We start from the raw sequence: 19,756 nt of genomic DNA on the forward strand, positions 1-19,756 counted from the left end.
GTACAGCAAATGGAGAAATTTTGAATGCTGTGGATAAGTTCATTTACTCAGACAGTATACTTTCCAGGGATGTACACAGAGATGACGAAATTGACACACATTGCCAGAACTAGCTCAATGTGTGGGAGGCTCTGAAGTATAAAGTGTGAGAGAGAAGAGGTAGTAGGCTGCCTACTAAATTGGAGGTCTACAGAGCCATTGTGCTGACCTCATTGTTGTGTGCCTGTGAAATCTGGACAGCACACCAGCGCCATGCCAGGAAACGGAATCGCTTCCATTTGAATTGTCTTAGGAAGATTCTGAAGATCACGTGGCAACATAAGGTGCTGGACACTGAGGTCCTTTCTTGGGTTGAACTGCCAAGCATTCAGATTCTACTGCAGAAAGTGCAACTCCAATGGGCTGGCCAAATTGGATGCCAATGTATGTTTGCTTAAAAGATGAATGCCAAATGTATGTTTGCTTAAAAGACTATTTTACAGAAAACTCACACGAGTCAAGCACTTACACAGAGGTCAGAAGAAGCAATACAAGGACATTCTCAAGATCTCTCTGAAGAACTTTGGAATCAGTTATGAGACATGAGAGACACTGGCAAAGGACTGCCCAGTATGGCATGCCTGCATCAGAGAAGGCACTGGTGCTCTATGAGCAAAGCAAAATTGGGGTAGCTCAAAAGAAATATGAGATGTGCGAATTTATCCTCACTCCAAAAGTTCATATAGACTATTTATGCCTGACTTATGGTAGAGCCTTCTGAGCTCATATTGGTCTGATCAGTCACAGTTGGACATACTGTACATTGACCCCAACATTGTGAGGTCATTTTGGTCTTCTCTGAGCATGAAGCATAACAACCATCCCTTACCCAGGTGGAATCTGGGAATTTCAATATCTGGCATATCTCTAAATGTAGCCACCAGTTCTCTCTAATAGTTAGGCAACTAGATGTTTTAGTTCAGTACACTGGACTTGAAGTCAGGAAGACCTGAGTTCAAATTTGACCTCAGACACTTACTGTGTGACCTTGGGCAAGTCTTAAGAGGTACTTAACCTCTTTTAATTGGGAGAGCTCAGTTTCTTCATCTATAAATGAGGATAATAATAATAATAATAATGATAATAATAATAATACATTTTTGTCTTTTAGTCTTTTTGGTCATGTCCAAGTCTTTGTGACCCTATTTGGGCTTTTCTTGGTTAGAGTGGTCTGCCATTTCCTTCTCTAGCTCACTTTGCAGATAAGGAAATTGAGGCAAACTGGGTTAAGTGACTTGCCCAGGGTCACATATCTATTAAGTGAGGCCAGATTTGAACTCAGGAAGATGTGTATTCCTGACTCCTGGCACTCTATCCACTGTGACCACCCAGCTGCTCCCTACCTCACAAGATAAAATTAGATAATATTTATCATATGTTTTACACACCTTAAAGTGCTACATAAATGCTCGCTATAGAACAGTTTTATTTACAAAATAAAAGACCCCAAAAGTACTGGTGTCTGAGTCCATGAAGACTTGAATCTACACCCCACCACCTGCTGCAATGAGTCTACCTCCCCCAGAAGCCTAGTGACTTTCAGTATTGCCCTGTCTGGAGCACCAACAAGAATTCATTCTAACAAGCTGTGGTATCTGATTGCAATGGAATATTATTGTACTATAAGAAATGAAAATCAGGATGATTTCAGAAAAAAACTGGTAAGACTTACATGAACTGATGCAAAGTGAAGTGAGCAGAACCAGGAGAATATTGTACACAGTAACAACAATATTGTATGATGAAGAACTTGAATAACTTAGCTATTCTTAGTAATACAATGATCCAAGACAATCCCAAAGGACTCATGATGAAGCATGCTATCTGCCTCTGGAGAAAGAACTGATGCCATTCGAATACAGATTGAAGCATGCAATTTTCTCTCTCTCTTTCTTTTTTCCTTCTTTCCTTCCTTCCTTCCTTCTTTCCTTCCTTCCTTCCTTCCTTCCTTCCTTCCTTCCTTCCTTCCTTCCTTCCTTCCTTCCTTCCTTCCTTCCTTCCTTCCTTCCTTCCTTCCTTCCTTCCTTCCATCCTTCTTCACAACACGTGATCTCATTTCCTTCTCATAACCTAGCTAGAGGTAATCACTATTATTATAATGCCCATTTTACAGTTGAAGAAACTGAGGCAAATAGAAATTAAGTGACTTGCCCAGGGTCATACAACTTATTAGCATCTTAGGCTAGATTTGAACTCAGATCTTCCTGATTCCAGGCTGCCACTCTATTCACTATGTCACCTAGCTCTCTACAAGTCAAATATTTAAGTATTGTCTCAGACACCATTATAACAAAAAGGAGTAAGATTTCCTGGTTTATCTTAGCAGGGATACCATATATCACAATACTAGCAACTAGATCAGGGGCGGGGAACCTGTAGCTTCAAGGCCACATGTGGCCTTCTAGGTCCTCAAGTGTGGTTGAAGTTTGGATTCAGTTGAAGGGCTGCACTTGAGGCTGCAGGTTCCCCACCCCTGAACTCTATAGTGGAAGTTTCAGGCTATTCATGATTTCTGTTTTGTATAATGAACTGTGAAACAGACATGGACATTTATTCAAAATAAAGGTTCCAGAGCACCACAAATCTCTCTCTGTTCTCTTTTAGTGATTGAATCTAAGCTGTAGGACCAGGCATTTCTTTGCTTTCTAAGCCAACACCTGCTTTTAGGCTTAAAGGTTAATTACTTCTTCCTGTGAAAAGAACTATGAGCAAAAGAGCTAAGATTCTTTTCCCCTCTTACTTTGTCAAGATTTAACTTTAATGATAACAACCAAAAGAGATATGGACGAAAGTTAATTGTACTTTCATTTTGAAGCAGTTGAATGCTTCAGTAGAAAGTGAGTCGAAACATTCCATGGGAGAGTTACTGACCAACTTTCAGCTTTCCTCATTCCCCTGCCCACCTCCCCTTATATTTAGTCTCCAACTGCTGCATCCAAAGACAGGTGAACATAGAGCCAGTGGACATTTGTCAGAACTGTGTGGATAAAGTGAGATTGCAAAGCCAATTGCCTATAGTAGTCTGTAAGAAAACAAAATATGTTTATCCACTGTTTGCATGCTCCACAAAATCTTTTCTGGCCTCATTCAATTGCACATACTTTCTGAACCCATGCTTAACAAATTGGTTGATATCCCAGGTCTGATTTTTTTTGGTACCTTTTATCTCTTTTCCTTCCTATGCTATATGAACAGATTTCTAGGCAAAAGACCATGGCGTAGACTTAGTGGACATTTAATTCTGCTCTGTCCTTTGGCACTGCGCTAAGTAGTTGTATTGGGAATCAAGATGGGCTCTTAGCACTTATTCAACCAAGTGCCTTTAAAGAGTTTGGCCTTTGTTTCCTTGATTAAATTAGGAGTCCTTGATGACCTCCTTGCCTCAAGGGAAAGCCTAGTTTACATGGGTTTGAGTGGCATGTTTGTGACATCATAGGCTTTTAGACTACATGGGTTTAAGTTGCATTTTTGTGACGATTTTAGGTCATGTGGGTCCTAAGGGGAGTTGCTAACTCCAGAGCTATAGCAAGAGCTTAAGTTCTGGTCATTCAGGTGACATTTGATGATGGCTAAAGAGTGCATAAAAAGGCAAGACAGAGCTATTTGCTTAGGGCTGTCACTCTTGGCAGTGCGCTGATGTGGAGGCTCCGGGCAGCTGTAGTTAAGAGCCCTGCAGTTTGTAAACCCGGATGTTCAGACTTTGTTAAACTCTGGTAACTATGAATTGAGATTTGAATCAGACAAGATCTGTCTGTTGGTGTTTGTAATTTGTTTGTATTTGCTCTGAAGTTCAGGGTGCTGGCTTTTTCCCCTGAACTAAGTGAATGATATTTGTATGCTGGATTAAATTGATATTGTTAACCTCTTAACGTTGCTTTCCTTAGAAAAGCAGATTGAAAGAACCTGGGCTTGCAGTGTTCTGTGAGCTGGTTGTTGTTGGTTTTACACCCCCACAGCAGCTGCTAGCCGGATTGTTACAACAGTTGTGAGGGACAAAAAGAAAGGTAAAGGAGAATTTCTATTCTCAAGAAAGTCACATTTGAATGGGAAACAATATACAAGTAATCACACAGGAAGGAATAAGATCTATACAGGATAAATCTGAGGTAATCTCAGAGGTAAGGCATTAGAATTAAAGGGAAGCATAAAAAGAGCTTATAGTCTAACGGGGAGAAAAATATGCATACAAGATACATAAAGGGTAGACGGAGGGTAAACCTTAGTGAAGAAGGCAGCTGGGATAACTGGTCTCCTATAGAGAAGATGAAGCTTGAGAGAAAATTTGAAGGAAATCAAGGATTTAAAGAGGCAGAAGTAAAGAGAGAGTGTGTTCCAGGCTTGGAGGATAGCCAGTGCAAGTTGTGTGTGTGTGTGTGTGTGTGTGCGCGCACTGGCAAAGAGGCCAGTATGGCCAAGTGATTGAGTGGTTGGAAGAGATTAATGTGTAAGAAAATGGGAAATTTAGAGGTAAGGAGGGTCCAGGTTGTGAAGAACTTCTAATATCAAATACAGTTTGTTTTTGATCCTGGAGGTAATAGAGAGCCATTAGAGTTTGAGTAAGGGAGTAATACATTCTTTAAAGAGATGGACTGACTTTTTTTTTTAAACCTTATATTCTCAGATACTAAAATAAGGGCTTTACCTATGGTAGGCACTTAATGACTATTGAATTGAAAAACATATAGGAAATAATCAGGAATTGAGGATATAAATAATGAGAAAGAGAAAGGGAAGAAATAAAACTTATTTTATTATGAAAATATTTATTGTATTATTAGGAATTTATTCTATTATAAATATTTATTATTTTATTAAAATAAAACTATTATTAAAATTAAATAAAACCTATCTTTCATTAAATGCTGAACACTTTTCTACTATGGTCTGCATCTGAAATGAAACAAAAGTCTTTCATCGATCTGTTACAAGACAAATGTTTCCTCACTTGTACTTTCCTGGAGTTCTCTTACTTCAGTATTTTCTCTAGGTCTACTAATGATTATGTTAGAGGAGGTAAGTTGTGAGTAAGTTGTGGCTTTTTATCTCCCCTGAGCTCCAGACTTGCATCTTCAGTTACCTATTTCTACCTGGTAATCTCAGTGCCACATAGCAGGAAGATCTGGAATATAAGATTCTTTGAAGAATTAAGAGTGAATATCACACAGAAGGCAATGGAGAATCCCATTGGGACTGGGTATGACCGGACAACAACATATAACCAGTGGGGAACTTAGAAGAAGAACAGACATAAAGGATGTCAACCAGTAATTGTGTGATAGGAAGAAAAGATAGATTGGTCACATGATGAAGGCAAAGGATTAAAAAAAAGAAAGCCAGAGTGCAATATTAGGAGAAAGTGAGAAAGGCCTTCAGCATATTGAGTGGACTCCTACAGCCAACTTATTGGAGGGCATGGACAAGAGTTGCACATGATAAACAGGTTGTGATCTTCATTGTTAGAGAGACTTCTTAAATCAATGAGATCATGGATCAATTTAGTTATTCCACTGTCATCTCAAACTCAATATACCCAAAATGAATTCACTGTTTCCCTCCACAAACTACTTTTTGACTTTCCCATTTCTGTTAATGTAATAATTATTCATCCAATCATTCCTATTCGAACCTTAGTATTGCCTTTGACACTTTCTGCTCATTTCTCAAATGTAAACTCTTACCAAGTCCTAGTTAATCTATCTACAAAATATCTCTTGAAGCAGTTCACTGCTCATGACTACTCTTATCATCCCAGCACAGGGTGTATTCAATCTGATTGAAGTATATAACAATAATTTCCCAAATTAATTTTCCCCTTCCCACCATTCCTTCACATATTGCCAGATTAAAGCTTCCTTATCAACAGATCTAATCTATGTTATTCCTCAGCTCAAACCCCCTTAATGGCTTTATATTGCTTATTAAATGACATGCATATTGCTTTTGTTGGAATTCAAGGACCTACACCTCTCTAATTTCCCAGTTGGATGCACAGAATTGGAGAACCACTGAGTTTCAAAATTGGAAGAAACTTGAGAGCCCATCTAGTTCGACTTATACCTGAATAAGATCCTCTCTGTAACATAACTTGATAAGTGGTTATCAAGCATTTGCTTGAAGATCTCTAGTAAGGAGGAACTCACATCCTGAGACAGTCCATTCTTCTTTTGAATAGTTCTAATTGTTGTCAAGTTTTTCCTTATGTCAGATTCAAATCTGTCTCTGACCCTCCACTCCTTGCTCTTAGCTCTGTCCTCTAGAACCAAGCAGAATAAGTCTAGCAAACAGTTGATTGATGCTTATTTCTTTTTTACATCAGGGTTACTTTTCAATGACTCATCTTCCATATTCCTCCTTAATGGCCCCTCTCAAAAACCTGCCTTTGTAACAAAGAAGAATTACCAGGCAAAACAAACATGTTGGCCTTGTCTGACAAGATATGCTTCAGTGGGCAGCTATCATATATCACTTCTTTGCCAAGAAGAGATAGATTATATTTCAGTGTCAGCCATATTGGTTGCTGCCTTGGTGAGAATTCTAATGTCTTTCATTTCATCATTATGATAATGGTTTCCTTCTATCATTGTGCAGATTGTTCTCCTGGTTCTGCTTACTTTGCTCTGTATCAGTTCATACAAGTCTTCCCAATTTTGTCAGAATGTTTCTGAGAGTATTTTTCCTATCCCAACAATTCCAGTTAATTCTAATAATACTTTACTAGTCCACATTTATTATATTCCACTTTTGTTTAGCTTTTTCTTTTCCCTTTTTCACGTGATAGTCCTTCAAATCCTTGGACAGCTACCATATCTTTCCTAAGTCTTCTCTTCTTCAGGTTAAATATCCCTAGCTCCTCCAATCAATCCTCATATACATGAAAGGTCTATTACCATCCTGCTCACCCTCCTGTGGATACTCTTCAGCTTATCAATGTTCCTCCTAAAATCTGATGCCAAGAACTGAACTCAATACTCCAGATATAATCTTGTCTGGCCAGAGTTTAATGGAATTAATATCACTGTAGTTATGGATGCTGTGCCTCTCATTGAAGCTAGATGCCCTTTTACTGTCTTTGTACTTATTTGGGGTTTCAATTCCTTGATATCTAGTCTTTTTCTTTCCTTTCTAATCCAAAGTTAAGTTTTCTTGGTAGAAAAAAATGGAAACAAGCATTGAAGAGTTCTGCCTTGTTTCTAAAATTCATTGTCACCTTATCCGTGCAGCATCCATATCCCTTTTTTGATCTTCCTCTTTTCCCCAATATAGCATACAACAGCCCTTCTTATCCTTCACTTTTCTTATCAGATTCAGTTCATTCTGACATTATTCCTACAGGAATTTGTTGAATGTTGTTAAATGCCGTCTATTTGTATCCATCTTTCTTTATTTGCCCTCATTTGATTTTATACATAGGTTTTCAAAATCTAAGTTGGTCAATGAGTTTTCTGTGCATCCACATTGTTCTTTTTAAGCAGTACTCCCTGTACCTCAGCAGAATTGTTCCTCTTTGGATCTTTAGAATTCATTGTTGAGAACTCTCCAGCTCTCCTGATTTGACTTTCCCTGAAGGGTTGTAGTGCATATAATCCTACCTACCTTTTCTCTGGACTCTGAAATTTGTCCTCTACAATCTAAGTTTGTGAAATACCATAAATATTTCTCTCTCTTTCTAGCACAAATTCTAGGACGGAGTAATCATTTCTTTTCAGGGTTCCTTTTATTTCTATTTTTTTTCCTTTCTGGAATTAGTGAAGTCCAAAATAAAAGCTGCTTTTGTTGCTTTCTTCACCTTTTGAAAGATGTAAACATCAAGGCAAGCCAAAAAATAATTAGTTGCTCTACTTTTGGCAGAAAGAGAATGCCAATAGATATCTGGATAATTAAAGTCCCTTATCATTATTATGTTCTGCTTCTGTGCTAAGTTTTCTAGGTTTCTCCAACTCTTCATCTATTTTTTTAGTTTGTCCAGGTGGTCTATAATGTAATCCAGTGATAATATTGCTTCTGTCTCTGCCTCCATAGAACTTCATCTAATACTCTCCATGTGCCTCTTCCTCTGGTTTCTGTGATTCCATAGATGAGTTTGCATTTACATTGCTCAAGTTTCAGTGATGCCAAATTTGCCTCCTTGAATAAAGATTTCTGGTTCACCTTGGTTGTAACCCATACTTTGTGTAAGTGTATATAGACATTTGCAGCCAAGGTTTTTATTTCTGGCTCCTTTCTTGGAATCTGTCTCCTGTGAATTTCTGGGCATCTCTACTGTTTTTCTTCTTCATACGTTGTACCTACTATCTATAGTGTCTAATTTGGTGGAAACATATAAGCAGTCTTTACCCTACTTCTTCTTTTTTAGGTTAAAGCCTCCCACTCTGCTTTAGGGAAAAAAAATCTCACTAGATTTGCAAGACTAGGTAAGTAGTCTTTATGAGTCCTTACTGCGTACACTTCATCCCTGGCCCCTCAGTCTATCATTCCTATATTTTAAGCCATGGTTCAGTACTCCCAAACCAGTTGTTTTCACACACCATCTTGTTAACCAAATTTACTTCACATTAATGTCATTCCAAAATACAGAACTGATCTTCCCTTTTTCTGACTTCACATAGTACTTCATCCCCACCCCGCTCCCGCCTTGTCTCTCTCTCTGACTGATTCTGTCTCCTATATTCTATTCTTCCCTTTAGTTATTATGTAGTATGGTATATTTGTGTATGTGCATACACCCTCTCCAACAGTATAGGGACAATATCTTAATTATTTTTTTGTCTCCTCCACTGCCTAGTATGTTGCCCACAAGATCATATATCTAGAGTGGGAAGAGACCTTAGAGATCATCTAATTTAACCATCTTCTTCTTCTTCTTCTTCTTTTCTACAAATGGGTAAACAGAAGTCCAGAGAGATTAAGTAACATGCATAATGTCACACAACTAATTAATGTACAATTGTGACTACGAACCCAAGATTCTTTCCCCTTAGTCTTGTCTTCTTTCTGCTATATCATGCTGTTCCACTTCCTTAGCTTCTGCTTGGGAGGAGAGGCTGGGGATGTGGAACTGTACAGCTGATTAAGCTGACTGGGACTTCTTCAGAATAGGTAATAATTCCAAGGTAATAATATTAGGTCCTAAGAATTCTCTTCGTGTAAGTAAGTCTACACAGAAAGACTGGACACTCAATTAGGTAGGTGACAGAGAAACAAAGAGAGTTCCTATCTGCCTTCTTTTCCCTTTTCTTTCATTCATATTTCTTGTTTATTGTGTAGGAAATAGAGAAGAAAACATAAACTTATTCAGCAATCCTCCACATCCTTCTTTATTCCCTCCCCAAAAGCAAACCTCAAGAACAAGTCAGCGTACCTTTCCTACAACATCTGTCAGCAGCTTCAGGGCCAGAGGATCGTGAACCAGGGAGTCTGTATAAAAAGAACCAAGGTATTTCCTTGGGTCAGTTGGGTTGTCTTGGGCACACAGATCAGGGCGCACATTGAATCCATGAGATATTCTCCCCACTGTGAATGGAAATGAACCACCTGCAAAGAAAGTTTCTTATTGAGGGGGCTGTTTGTTGATTGGAAAAATACATCACAACGCAGAGAGACATCATTGTCATTGCTGACAATTATTTACTGAGTATTAATTTTATAAGAAACATAGGATCACAGACCTAGAGCTATAAAGGATCTGAGAGGCCATCTAGTTGAATCCCTTTATTTCACTAATGAGAAAACTAAGTCCTAGTTACTTGCCCAAGGACACAGTAGAGGCAAGATTTGAACATAGATCTTCTGGCTCCAAAAACTGCACCTTTCTGATTTGACAAGGAAATGAAAAGTAGACAAGTCTGTTTGAGGATCTTAGATTCTGATGGAGGAAAAGTGACGGATGAACCCTTATACAAAGTACTGTAGGAACACTCAGGAACAAAATATGCAAACAAGTATAACAGTAGTGAATAGCTAGTTTTCTAAGTACAACCATGGTATTTATATTACTTGTAGGATCTATAACCAGAAGAAGCCATAAAAAACATTTAGTCCCTCCCACACTCCCCACCTCATTTTTCAAAGAAGGAAATTATATCTCCAAGGTCTCACGGGTAAAAAATAGCAGTGATCTGTATTGAGGTCTTCTCTAAGGATATTCATGTATCTAAGCACATAGGGACAGTATATCCTACTGCTTCTCAAGGATAAATGATGATGCCTAGAATACAAAAATATGGTAACACAATGATGGAGACAAAATGTAGACATGCCCATGTTCCCAGAGAGTTTTGCTTTTTTTTTCATCTGGGAGACATTAAGGCTTTTCTTCTTTTACTTAGAAATGTGCTAAAGTAGCCTCCTTGTTGCAATGTGGAGGTAAGAAGATTGTAGGTGCTAATGTAGTAGAGATGAGAGCAATTTTATTTTTTTCATTTCTTTCTTGAGATACCACACAGCTAGAGTGACTGGACTGGGAATATTGAACCTCTGTGAGACAGAGTAGTGCTGTACAGGTCATCTGCTACACTCCTCAGTACAGGAAGGAGGCTCCCATTGCATCATCTGACCAAGCTCTGGATTGATTGCATATATTTACTTCATATCTAGAGGGTGTCTCCAAAGTCTTAGAGCAGTTTTAACCTATTAAAGACTATTAAAGACTGATGATAATGATAGTAATAATAATAATAACCTACTTATATGTAGGTTATTTTGTTGTTTTGCTTGATAGAATATAAGTTCCTTGGGAGCAGGAATCCTTTCAGTTTTTGTTTTTGTATTCCTTAGTACCTAATGTAGTGCTTGGCAAATAATAGGTGCTTAATAAATGCTTGTAATATAGATGAATGTTCAATAAGCATAATGAATAAGCTACTTTTACTCTTATGCTCCCCTGAACAAATATATCAGTTAAATGGATCCATTGAACAATGGCACCAAAAGCTACAATAAATCATAAATTTGACATAAATTAAATCAATTATCATTTAATGTGCTAACCTTTCCTTCAGTTCCTTTTAGTAATTACTGTAGTGAGGTATTTCTGTTGTCTGTCTGCCTTCTACAGCCTTGTTAGAGAATAAGCCACTTTAATCAAGGGCTGTTATTTCAGAAAGAAAAATCCTTCTGTTGGTAATACTAAGACAAAAAGGAACTTCCCTTCCCACCCCAAGATTCCTGTATCCACTTTCCAGCAATTTTCCTGAAATAATATGCAGTTGATTTTCCAATCTATTGGGGTTAGTCGTCTTGGAAACGGAATTTTCAGAGCTTTAGGGGTCCTCAGCAGCCATCTAGTCTAACCCAGACTGAAAATGAATTCTCACTACAACATACTAAGTAAGTGGTCAGCCAGCTTCTGCTTGCAGATCTCTGATGAAGGGGAACTACTTCTCAAAACAACCCATTTCCCTTATGGATCACTCTAGTAATTAGAAAAATTTTCTGACATTAAGCCTAAATTGGTTTCTATGCAACTTCCAATCATTGTGCCTGGTTCTGCCCTCTGGGGCCAAACAGAATGAGTCTCCTACTTCCACATGACAGCCCTTCTTATTCTTGGAAAAATTATCATTTACCCTTGAAGTCTTTACTTTTTCAGGATAAAAATATCCAGTCCTTCAACCAATCCTCACATGACATGGACTCAAAGGTCTTGCTGTACTGATTGCTCTTTTCTGGCCACTCTCCAGCTTATCACTGTCTTTCCTAAATGGTGGCAGGTACAGCTGAATACCAGACTCCAGTTATGGGCTTACCAGTACAGAGCACAGGGCTATTACCTCCTTATTCTTGAAGGCCCTGCATTTCAATGCAAACTAAGATTGCATTTGCATTTTTTTAGCTGCTACCTCACACTGACTTATATTGAATTTGTAGCCTACTAAATCCTCTGTTTTTCCCCAGAAAACTTCAGTCTAGCATTGCCTTCTCCTTCTTGAACTCATGAAGTTGATTTTTTGAACCTGAAACTCACATATTTCACATCAATCTATACATGGTGAGGGCAGCAGAATCAGAGTAAGGAGGAGAGATTGCCCAGTTGGAAGCCCAGCTTGGGTTTTCATTTTTTGTTTTTCTTTCCCATCAGCACCACTAATAAAATTGAGTACTATAAAGCATCATATAGTTCTGCCTAAGATCAATTATATAGAGTGGTGGATATGGTGGATCAGCTCAACTACAAGAAAATCTATGGCTTGAGATGGTCACTTAATCTGATCAATCTTCTGTTCTATTCACAGAAGAGCTAATGGGAATGAATGTCAGTTGATTTTTATAGTTATATATCTTAGAGTTGGAAGGGATCTCAAGAGATTATTTGGTTCAGCCACATGCCTCTGGGCAGATAAAGTATTTCTTATGCTCATTTAATAAATGAGGCAGGTAAGACCGAGAGATCAAGTTATCTGTCCAAGGTTGTAATCATACAGTGCGAGAAGAGCTCATAGATTTCTATAGAGCTGGAAAGAATGATCTAGTCCAATTCTCTCACTTTACATATATGGAAACTGAGGCTCAGGGAGATTTGATGTGTTGTCCAAAGGCACACAGGTAGTATTAGAGGTGGTATTGGAAATGAGCAGGTTACAAGGAGAACAAACAGGAGTAGCATTGTTTAGTGGAAAAAGCATAGGACCTGGAATCATGATACTTTGGTTTGTGTCCTGACCCCTGACCTTGACCCACTTTGTGTGACCTTAGATAAACACAAAACTTCTCTGAGTCTTAGGTTCCTCATTTGCAAGTGAATGCACTAGTGAAGAAAGACTGTGTAAACTTTAAAGCTCTATGTAAGTGATAGTTATTGTTATTTATTTGAGTGACATAGAAGAGCCTTGTTGGGGCAGTAAAAAGAAAAGAAGCAAAGTAGCGCTGGATCAGGAATCAAGAGAATTGAGTCTTAGACTGGATTCTCAACAGAAAGTTGAGAGATGTGGAGAGATGTGTAGGCGGAATCACCTAACCTTTCTGAGATCTATTTGTTTGCTTTATCTGTAAAAAAATTAGAAAGTTGGACTTGACCTTCCGAGGTTTTATGCAACTCTAAAATCCCATTGTACCTTGAATGTATAAGGAGGGTTCATTTGATAAAAGACCTTGAAGTGTTGGTTTTGGATTTGGAATTTATTCCGATAGGAAGCCAGTTTCCAATTCCCTAGGCGGAGAATCAAACCATGTATTGGATTTTGTCTTTTGCATTGCACTATAAATGTCTCCAGGGCAGAGATTGTTTTCTAATCCCCCATTACAGAACTAAATCCATAGTGTGCCCTGTCCATGGTGCTGATGAAATGTAACTGGTTCTACAGTTGCCACTCTGTACTGCTTGGGCCAGACTGGCATGTCCATTTAAGTCCAGTGACCTTAAAATGATACGAAACATTTCAAAGCTAGACAGATTAGTGGCACAAATCAGTGGTGGTGATGGTGAGAACAAGGAGATCAATGATCAGGCATCACTTTTTCTGATGTGGAAGCACATTTTCAGTATAACTAAGGTATGTAGAAGGAAGGGAATAAGGGAAGAGAAAGGAATAAGCATTCATATATGTGTCAGGTACTGTCACACGTTCTTTTTTTTTAACAAATATTATCTCATTTGCTCCTAACAACAACCCTTTGAGGCAGGTGCTCTTACTCCCATTTTACAACTGAAGAAGCTGAGGCTTAAGGTTAAGCAGTTAAATGTCTTACACAAGGTTACACAGTTAGGAAGTGTCTGAGTCTGGATTTTAATTCAGATCTTCCTGACTCAAGACCCAGTGCTCTATCCACTGAGCCACTAGCTACCTTCTTGCTCTAAATCCTATGAATTTGGCAAACTATACCCCCCAGGCTCTTACCTCCATGGGCGAAGCACACTTTAAGTTTAGGAAACTTCTTAAAGACTCCTCCCATAATCATGGAGCAAATGGCTGTGGTGGTTTCTGCTGGCATGCCTGAAAATAGCAAGCAAAATAGCAAGATGCAGAGCTTGTTAGATTGAATCAAAACTATTGCAGAGGGATTGTAGATTTTTTTTCCTTTCTTGTTCTTCAATTTGGTAATCTCTTAAGTTTAATGCTCCCATGACTTGATAAATACAGACCTTAAAAATGCCATTACTTTGGAGATAATGTAAACTTATTATTTTTGACTTTTAGATTGGGTTGTTTAGGGATTTAAACTAATTTTGAGTCAGAAGACCTAGTTTGAGTTCCTGGGTCATTTGATGATTTACAAACATGAATAACAAGTTGACTTTAGTCTGCTTGGAATGGAGATAACAGCATTTGGTTCTCTTCTTCCCTTTTCTGTCCTTCCCCCTGTCTGTCTGCTCCCAAGGGATAAGGTCAAGGCCAACCAGTGTAGATTTATATGAAGTCTACAAAGTTCTTTGGGATTCTTGATGTAGTTACTCCACACCAAATGCATTGATTAACTTCCCTTCCCTTAGACAGACATTACAAACCTTGTTAAGAAGACCTTCAGAAGAGTTTAACTCCATAGAGTTTAACAGGCACATTTCTGAGCTGTCAGGTCACTGAGGTATAATTCTCAGGGGGGTTGAAGGAAGCTTCAACATCTGATATTAAAAAATGCAGGTTGCCCTACATCCCTCAGAAGAATCTGAGCCAACTATCCTGAAATCCTCTTTTATTGGACTCCCCTTTATAAGAAGGCAGAGAGACAAAGATCGAGATTTCTGTTCACCTTAAGTACTGTTAGGGAAACTATATAGTCTCTATTCCTGGAGGTCTTTGAAAAATGTATGGATATTAATTAAGATTTGCTGAGAGCTGTGAGTTTCAACCCTTTTCCTTTTATTACCAGGGATATTAACAAGTAGCCAAATAATCCCTTTCCTTCTATGGACTCTAGTAGAGTCGTAGCAAGAGGTGATATGACTGAAAATGTGTGGAGGAAGAGAAGCAGGGGTCTGGATAATGTATTACAGAGTGGATAGTCAGCCCATTGAAATTTGGCTGCCTGGTTTATATTACTTGTGGGATCTCATTACATTATATCGAGGATCTCAGTTTTAGGAATAGAAGCTCTAAGATCACTGGAATGTATTTCTTAAACTCCATTTGGTAGAATCTCTAAGTCTCCTTCAAGACTCAGCTGAAGCTCCACCTTCTACATAAAGCCTTTCCTGATCTCACAGCTTCCAAATTATCTTGTGTAAATTTTGTAAAAATCTATACGTGTACGTGTCATCGTGACAGAATGTAAATTCCTTGAGGGCAAGGTATTGTTTTATTCTTTTTCTTTGTATCCTCTGTGCCTAGAACAATGCCTGGCATTTAGTAGACACTTAGTAAATGTACTTCAATTGATGCTATTATTAGGTTATAAAACAATCCAAGAACCACAGGTTGGATCTAATAGAGGAATCTGGACCTTGGGCTCTCTTCTATATTCCCATTAAGGATTTAAATTTGATATCCTATGTTTTAGCTGATGATTGGGAAAACATAAAGCTGTTGCTACGTTCCCAGCCTCCAAAACCAATACAAACCAACTAGCCAGGGAAGCCAGTACTTGGCCATCCGTCCATCCATCTGCATGTCCCACGGGTGTACAAACAAGGAGCAGTTCAGCTGTTCTGCAGCCTTCAAGGAAGGAAGCAACATGAAAGAGATTATTTTAGATTGGCCAGAAGCAAAATATCAGCTGAGTTTACATTTGCCTGTAGTGTATCACTCTGGGGAAATGACCATTCTTGGATTCTGAACATAGTACTGAACTGAATAAATAAATCCAAGGAATTAGGAAACCATCTCTTGACCCAGGGGATGCATTCATTGATAAGTTCTGCTCCTGCAAATAAGACTCCCAGGTTGAAGAAATGCAGAAGAGAAGATTAGGATAAAATTTAGAGTTAAAATTGATTTGTATTGGCAAAACAATCCATCAAATACATATTCATAAGTCATAATTTTGGTTGAAGGTTAGAGAGATTTTATCTCATAGACCCAGTAGGGGAAAGAGATATAATCTCATAGCCTAGTTATGGGCAGAATTTTCCCTGCTTTCTCCCACAGGTCTCATGGGGTAGGGAGTTCTGTCAGTCCTCAGAGAAGCCTCCCTAGCTTCTCCATTTCTACTTTTTCAACATGCCAGATACAGAAATGGGAATACCTTGTATGAGAGCTAAGGGGGTTATGGGGCATGCTACTTTAGAGGTAGAATCAGAGTAGTTTGACCTGTCAACTGATAGCTAGAAAATCCTAGTGGAATTGGTGTTCTTTTTCTTAGTTGCAGGGGTAGCTCCACAGACGTGGTTGAGTCTCTGAATCTGCCTGGTACAAAAGGAAAACCTTGGTGTGTAGGCTGCTCTGCTTAGCCCATGGTAAGCAAGTAAATGAATTCAGTGTCAGTGGCAAATTCAAACCATTTCAGGAAATGATATACCTATTAAGAAGGAATACCCTTTATGGAGATTGAACAGGCAAAATGTTTGTATTCCAAAAAAATAAAATTCCTAACAAAGGTCAATGAATACCGGAAGTTATAAGTCTGCCCTGCTTAATATCATTAATAGGGTCCACAAAAACTTGATACTCTATTAGTTATTCAGTTAACTAGAATTTATTAAGTTCCTACCATGTGCCAGGCACTGTGCTAAGCACCAGGGATACACAGGAAGGCAAAAAACAAGCTCTTACAGTCTAATGGGGGAATCTAATGTTTTGTGTTATAAACAGCAGTTAGTTCCACAGGGACAATGATAAAAAGATTATAAATGAGTGGCATATCAATCAATGTTATACCAGGGTTCATGACTTTGGTTAGCATGTACAATGTGGAGGGGCAGAGTAAAGATGGCTGAGAATTAGGAAGCAGTGCTGTGAGCTCCAATCCACAATCTCCTTCAGACAGCTCTAAAATAAATGCACTAGATCAAATCCTGACCGGGAAATCCAGAAAAAACGACAGTGTCCTTTGTCCAGCTCAGGTCAGTATAAAGACATAGACAGGGACCCTGGAGACAGGTTGGCTTAGGAGCATGTCACACCCAGAGCATTCTAGTGCCCAGGGTAAGACTGTGCACCAGATATAGAGGAGGTCCCAGACCCAGACCCATGCCAGTGTACTGCAACTGGGACAGGTGTGAACTAGCAGCTTTTTTGCGTATTACTGTGTTCCAGGTCTCAGATCCAGGGCAGACTGATAATATGGCCTCTGCCAGGGAGTAGCATTCTGCTGGGTATGGTGGCCCTGGGCAGTGTACCAAGAAAGAAGGAAGTTCAGCTCAGAAGCAAGCAACAGTACCAGCGTGGCCCAGACCTCAGGCTCAAATCAGTCTTACTTTCAGCATCTAGCCCATATTATGAGAAATTATCAGGGTGGGGATCCTAGACCAAAGGGAAGACTACAATTCTGCTGCTCTAAGCCAACAGAGCTTTCCACCTGGTTGATAGGGTTAAATATAGTAGCAATCTACTCTTTTTTTTTTTTGAGGAAGGCAGGGTAATTAGGGTTAAGTGACTTGCCCAAGGTCACATAGCTAGTAAGTATGTCAAGTGACTGAGGCCGCATTTGAACTCAGGTCCTCCTGACTCCAGGGCCAGTGCTCTTCTCACTGTGCCACCTAGCTACCCCTAGCAATCTACTCTTACTCAGACCTAAACCCAGGTCAGGAACCTGTGGAGCTCAAACTAGGGGGTCAGCAATTATACTTTGCCCTGGATCAGACCATTCTGGGAACACTAAAGTCTTGTAGGCTCTAAGCCTGTTCTTGAGATCCTAGAATAACACAACGTTCAATGGCCCAAGAAAGCATCAATAGGACCACCCTAGACCTTCCCTCCAGAAGTGCCTCAGAGGCTTGCCCTAAAATCAAGTCTGAAGTCAGGAAATAGCCTGAAAGAACGGGAAAGAAAATAAAGAATCCCAGCATAATGAGCTATTGTGTTGGCAGGAATGCTTAAAACACAAATGCAGAAGGAAATGACTCAAAACATCTACAAGCAATGCTTCAGAGAAAAATACAGGCTGGACACAAACTTAATGAGAATTATTGGAAGAGATGAAGCAAGTTTTTTAACTAGAAAAGTTGACAAAAGTATAAATGACCAGAGCACTTGAAAAAATTGAAAAAGAAATGAAATCTATGGAGGAAAGAAGTGGAAAGAGAACTGACAGCTTGGTGAAGTGGTATAAACACTTGCCCAAGCAACACCCTGAAAATTTAAATGGACCAAATAGAAGCCAATGATTCCAGGAAGCAACAAGAAATATTAAAACAAAGCCAAATGACTGAGAAAAGTAGATAATGTAAGGTATCTCATAGCAAAAACAACTGACCTGGAAAACAGATTAAGGAGAAAAAAAAATTAAAGAATCATTAGATTACTTGAATACCATGATCAGAAAAAGAGCATAGGCATATTTCAAGAAATCTTAAAAGAAAACTACCTAGATCTCTGAATACCAGAGGGCAAAGTGGAAGGAGAAAGAATCCACCAATCACCTCCCGAAAGAAATACGCAAATGAAAACTCCAAGGAACATCATAGTGAAAATCCAGAGCTTCAGGTTACAGAAAAAAAATAGAATGCATAATATAATTACAACATGGCTTTGGCTATGGCAACCTTATGCAAGGTATATTTGGATCATGAAACCATAGGATCATAGATCTAGAGTTGAGGCATCTAGGCAATGTCTCTCATTTTACCAATGAGGAAACTGAAACCTGTGAGGGTTAAGTGATTTGCCCATGGTCATACAGGTAGTAAGCATGAGAGATGGGATTTAAATCCAGATTCTCTCACTCCAGAGTGAGTACTCTTTTTCTTGTATCTTATATGGAAAAAAATGTTTTTTTTTCCTGTCTCTTTAGCAGGTTTAATGGTCTCATTAAACAGGTGACATAGGAGATGGAGCTCTGGGCCTGGATCCAGGATGATCTGAATTCAGATAGGGCCTCAGATACCCACTAGCTGTGTTACCCTGGTCAAGTCATTTCATCTCTGTTTACCTCAGTTTCTTCAACTTTAAAATGGGAATGATAACAGCACCTACCTCTCAGGGTTGTTGCGAGACTCAAATGAGATAATATCTGTAAAGTACTTAGCATAGTGCCTGACACATAGTAGGAACAATATAAATGCTCATTCTCTTCTACCTTCTCCCCACCATATTGGGACTATGTCAAAATGTGCACCTCCAATAGTCCATGCAGCCATTTAGTAAATGCTAAACAAGAAAGGATATATTCTTTTAAGTTAGAAATTTTTAGCATGGTCATAAATTTGTGATGAAATCTTAGGAACTAAACTGTGTACAGTGCCTTGAACGATTTTTTCCCCCTAGGGGACAGGTGGGGTTGGGACTGGTGAGTTCACTTTCATAGAAACCTCCCTTTTAGTTAACTCCCTCTACCAATGCAGATCAGCAGCCTCTAGTCCTGTAAGTATTGGCTGGAGGACACTGCCAGGTTATGTAATTTGCCTGGAGTCACGTGGCCAATATGCATTGGAAATACTTCCTAACTGGTCTGGCCCTCTATCTACTACACTATATTGCCTCTCTCCTTGAGCACAGTAAAAATCTAACAAATGCAAAGGAATTGCAAGGAGAAAAAAAGAGGCCGTGCTCATTATTAATATTCATCTTGGAGTGGAAAGAGTACTGGTTATAGAGACAGAGGAGCAGGGTCAGATAGAACCTCTCCTACATACTACTTGTGTGACGTTGGAGAAGACATTTTCCTGCTGTGCCTGTAAAATGAGGGGGTT

The 19,756-nt window shown here is 39.0% G+C and overlaps 1 protein-coding gene across 2 annotated transcripts in view; it reads right to left on the bottom strand.

The window, feature by feature from the left end:
- The window catches only part of ACMSD (aminocarboxymuconate semialdehyde decarboxylase), an 86,268-nt gene that overhangs the window by 32,877 nt on the left and 33,635 nt on the right, over positions 1 to 19,756 (bottom strand). The window contains exons 6-8 of one of the 2 annotated variants that reach the window (XM_036744569.1): positions 15,530 to 15,623; positions 13,872 to 13,967; positions 9,398 to 9,453 (exon numbers count right to left, since the gene is read on the bottom strand). In XM_036744569.1, the coding sequence (XP_036600464.1) occupies positions 9,398 to 9,453; positions 13,872 to 13,967; positions 15,530 to 15,623 (246 nt within the window). Of the gene's footprint in view, positions 1 to 9,397; positions 9,571 to 13,871; positions 13,968 to 15,529; positions 15,624 to 19,756 lie in introns of both variants that reach the window. The other variant, XM_036744568.1, reaches the window with a different exon arrangement.

This window comes from Trichosurus vulpecula, chromosome 2 (genome assembly GCF_011100635.1).
Source record: "Trichosurus vulpecula isolate mTriVul1 chromosome 2, mTriVul1.pri, whole genome shotgun sequence".
Lineage (NCBI taxonomy): Eukaryota > Metazoa > Chordata > Mammalia > Diprotodontia > Phalangeridae > Trichosurus > Trichosurus vulpecula.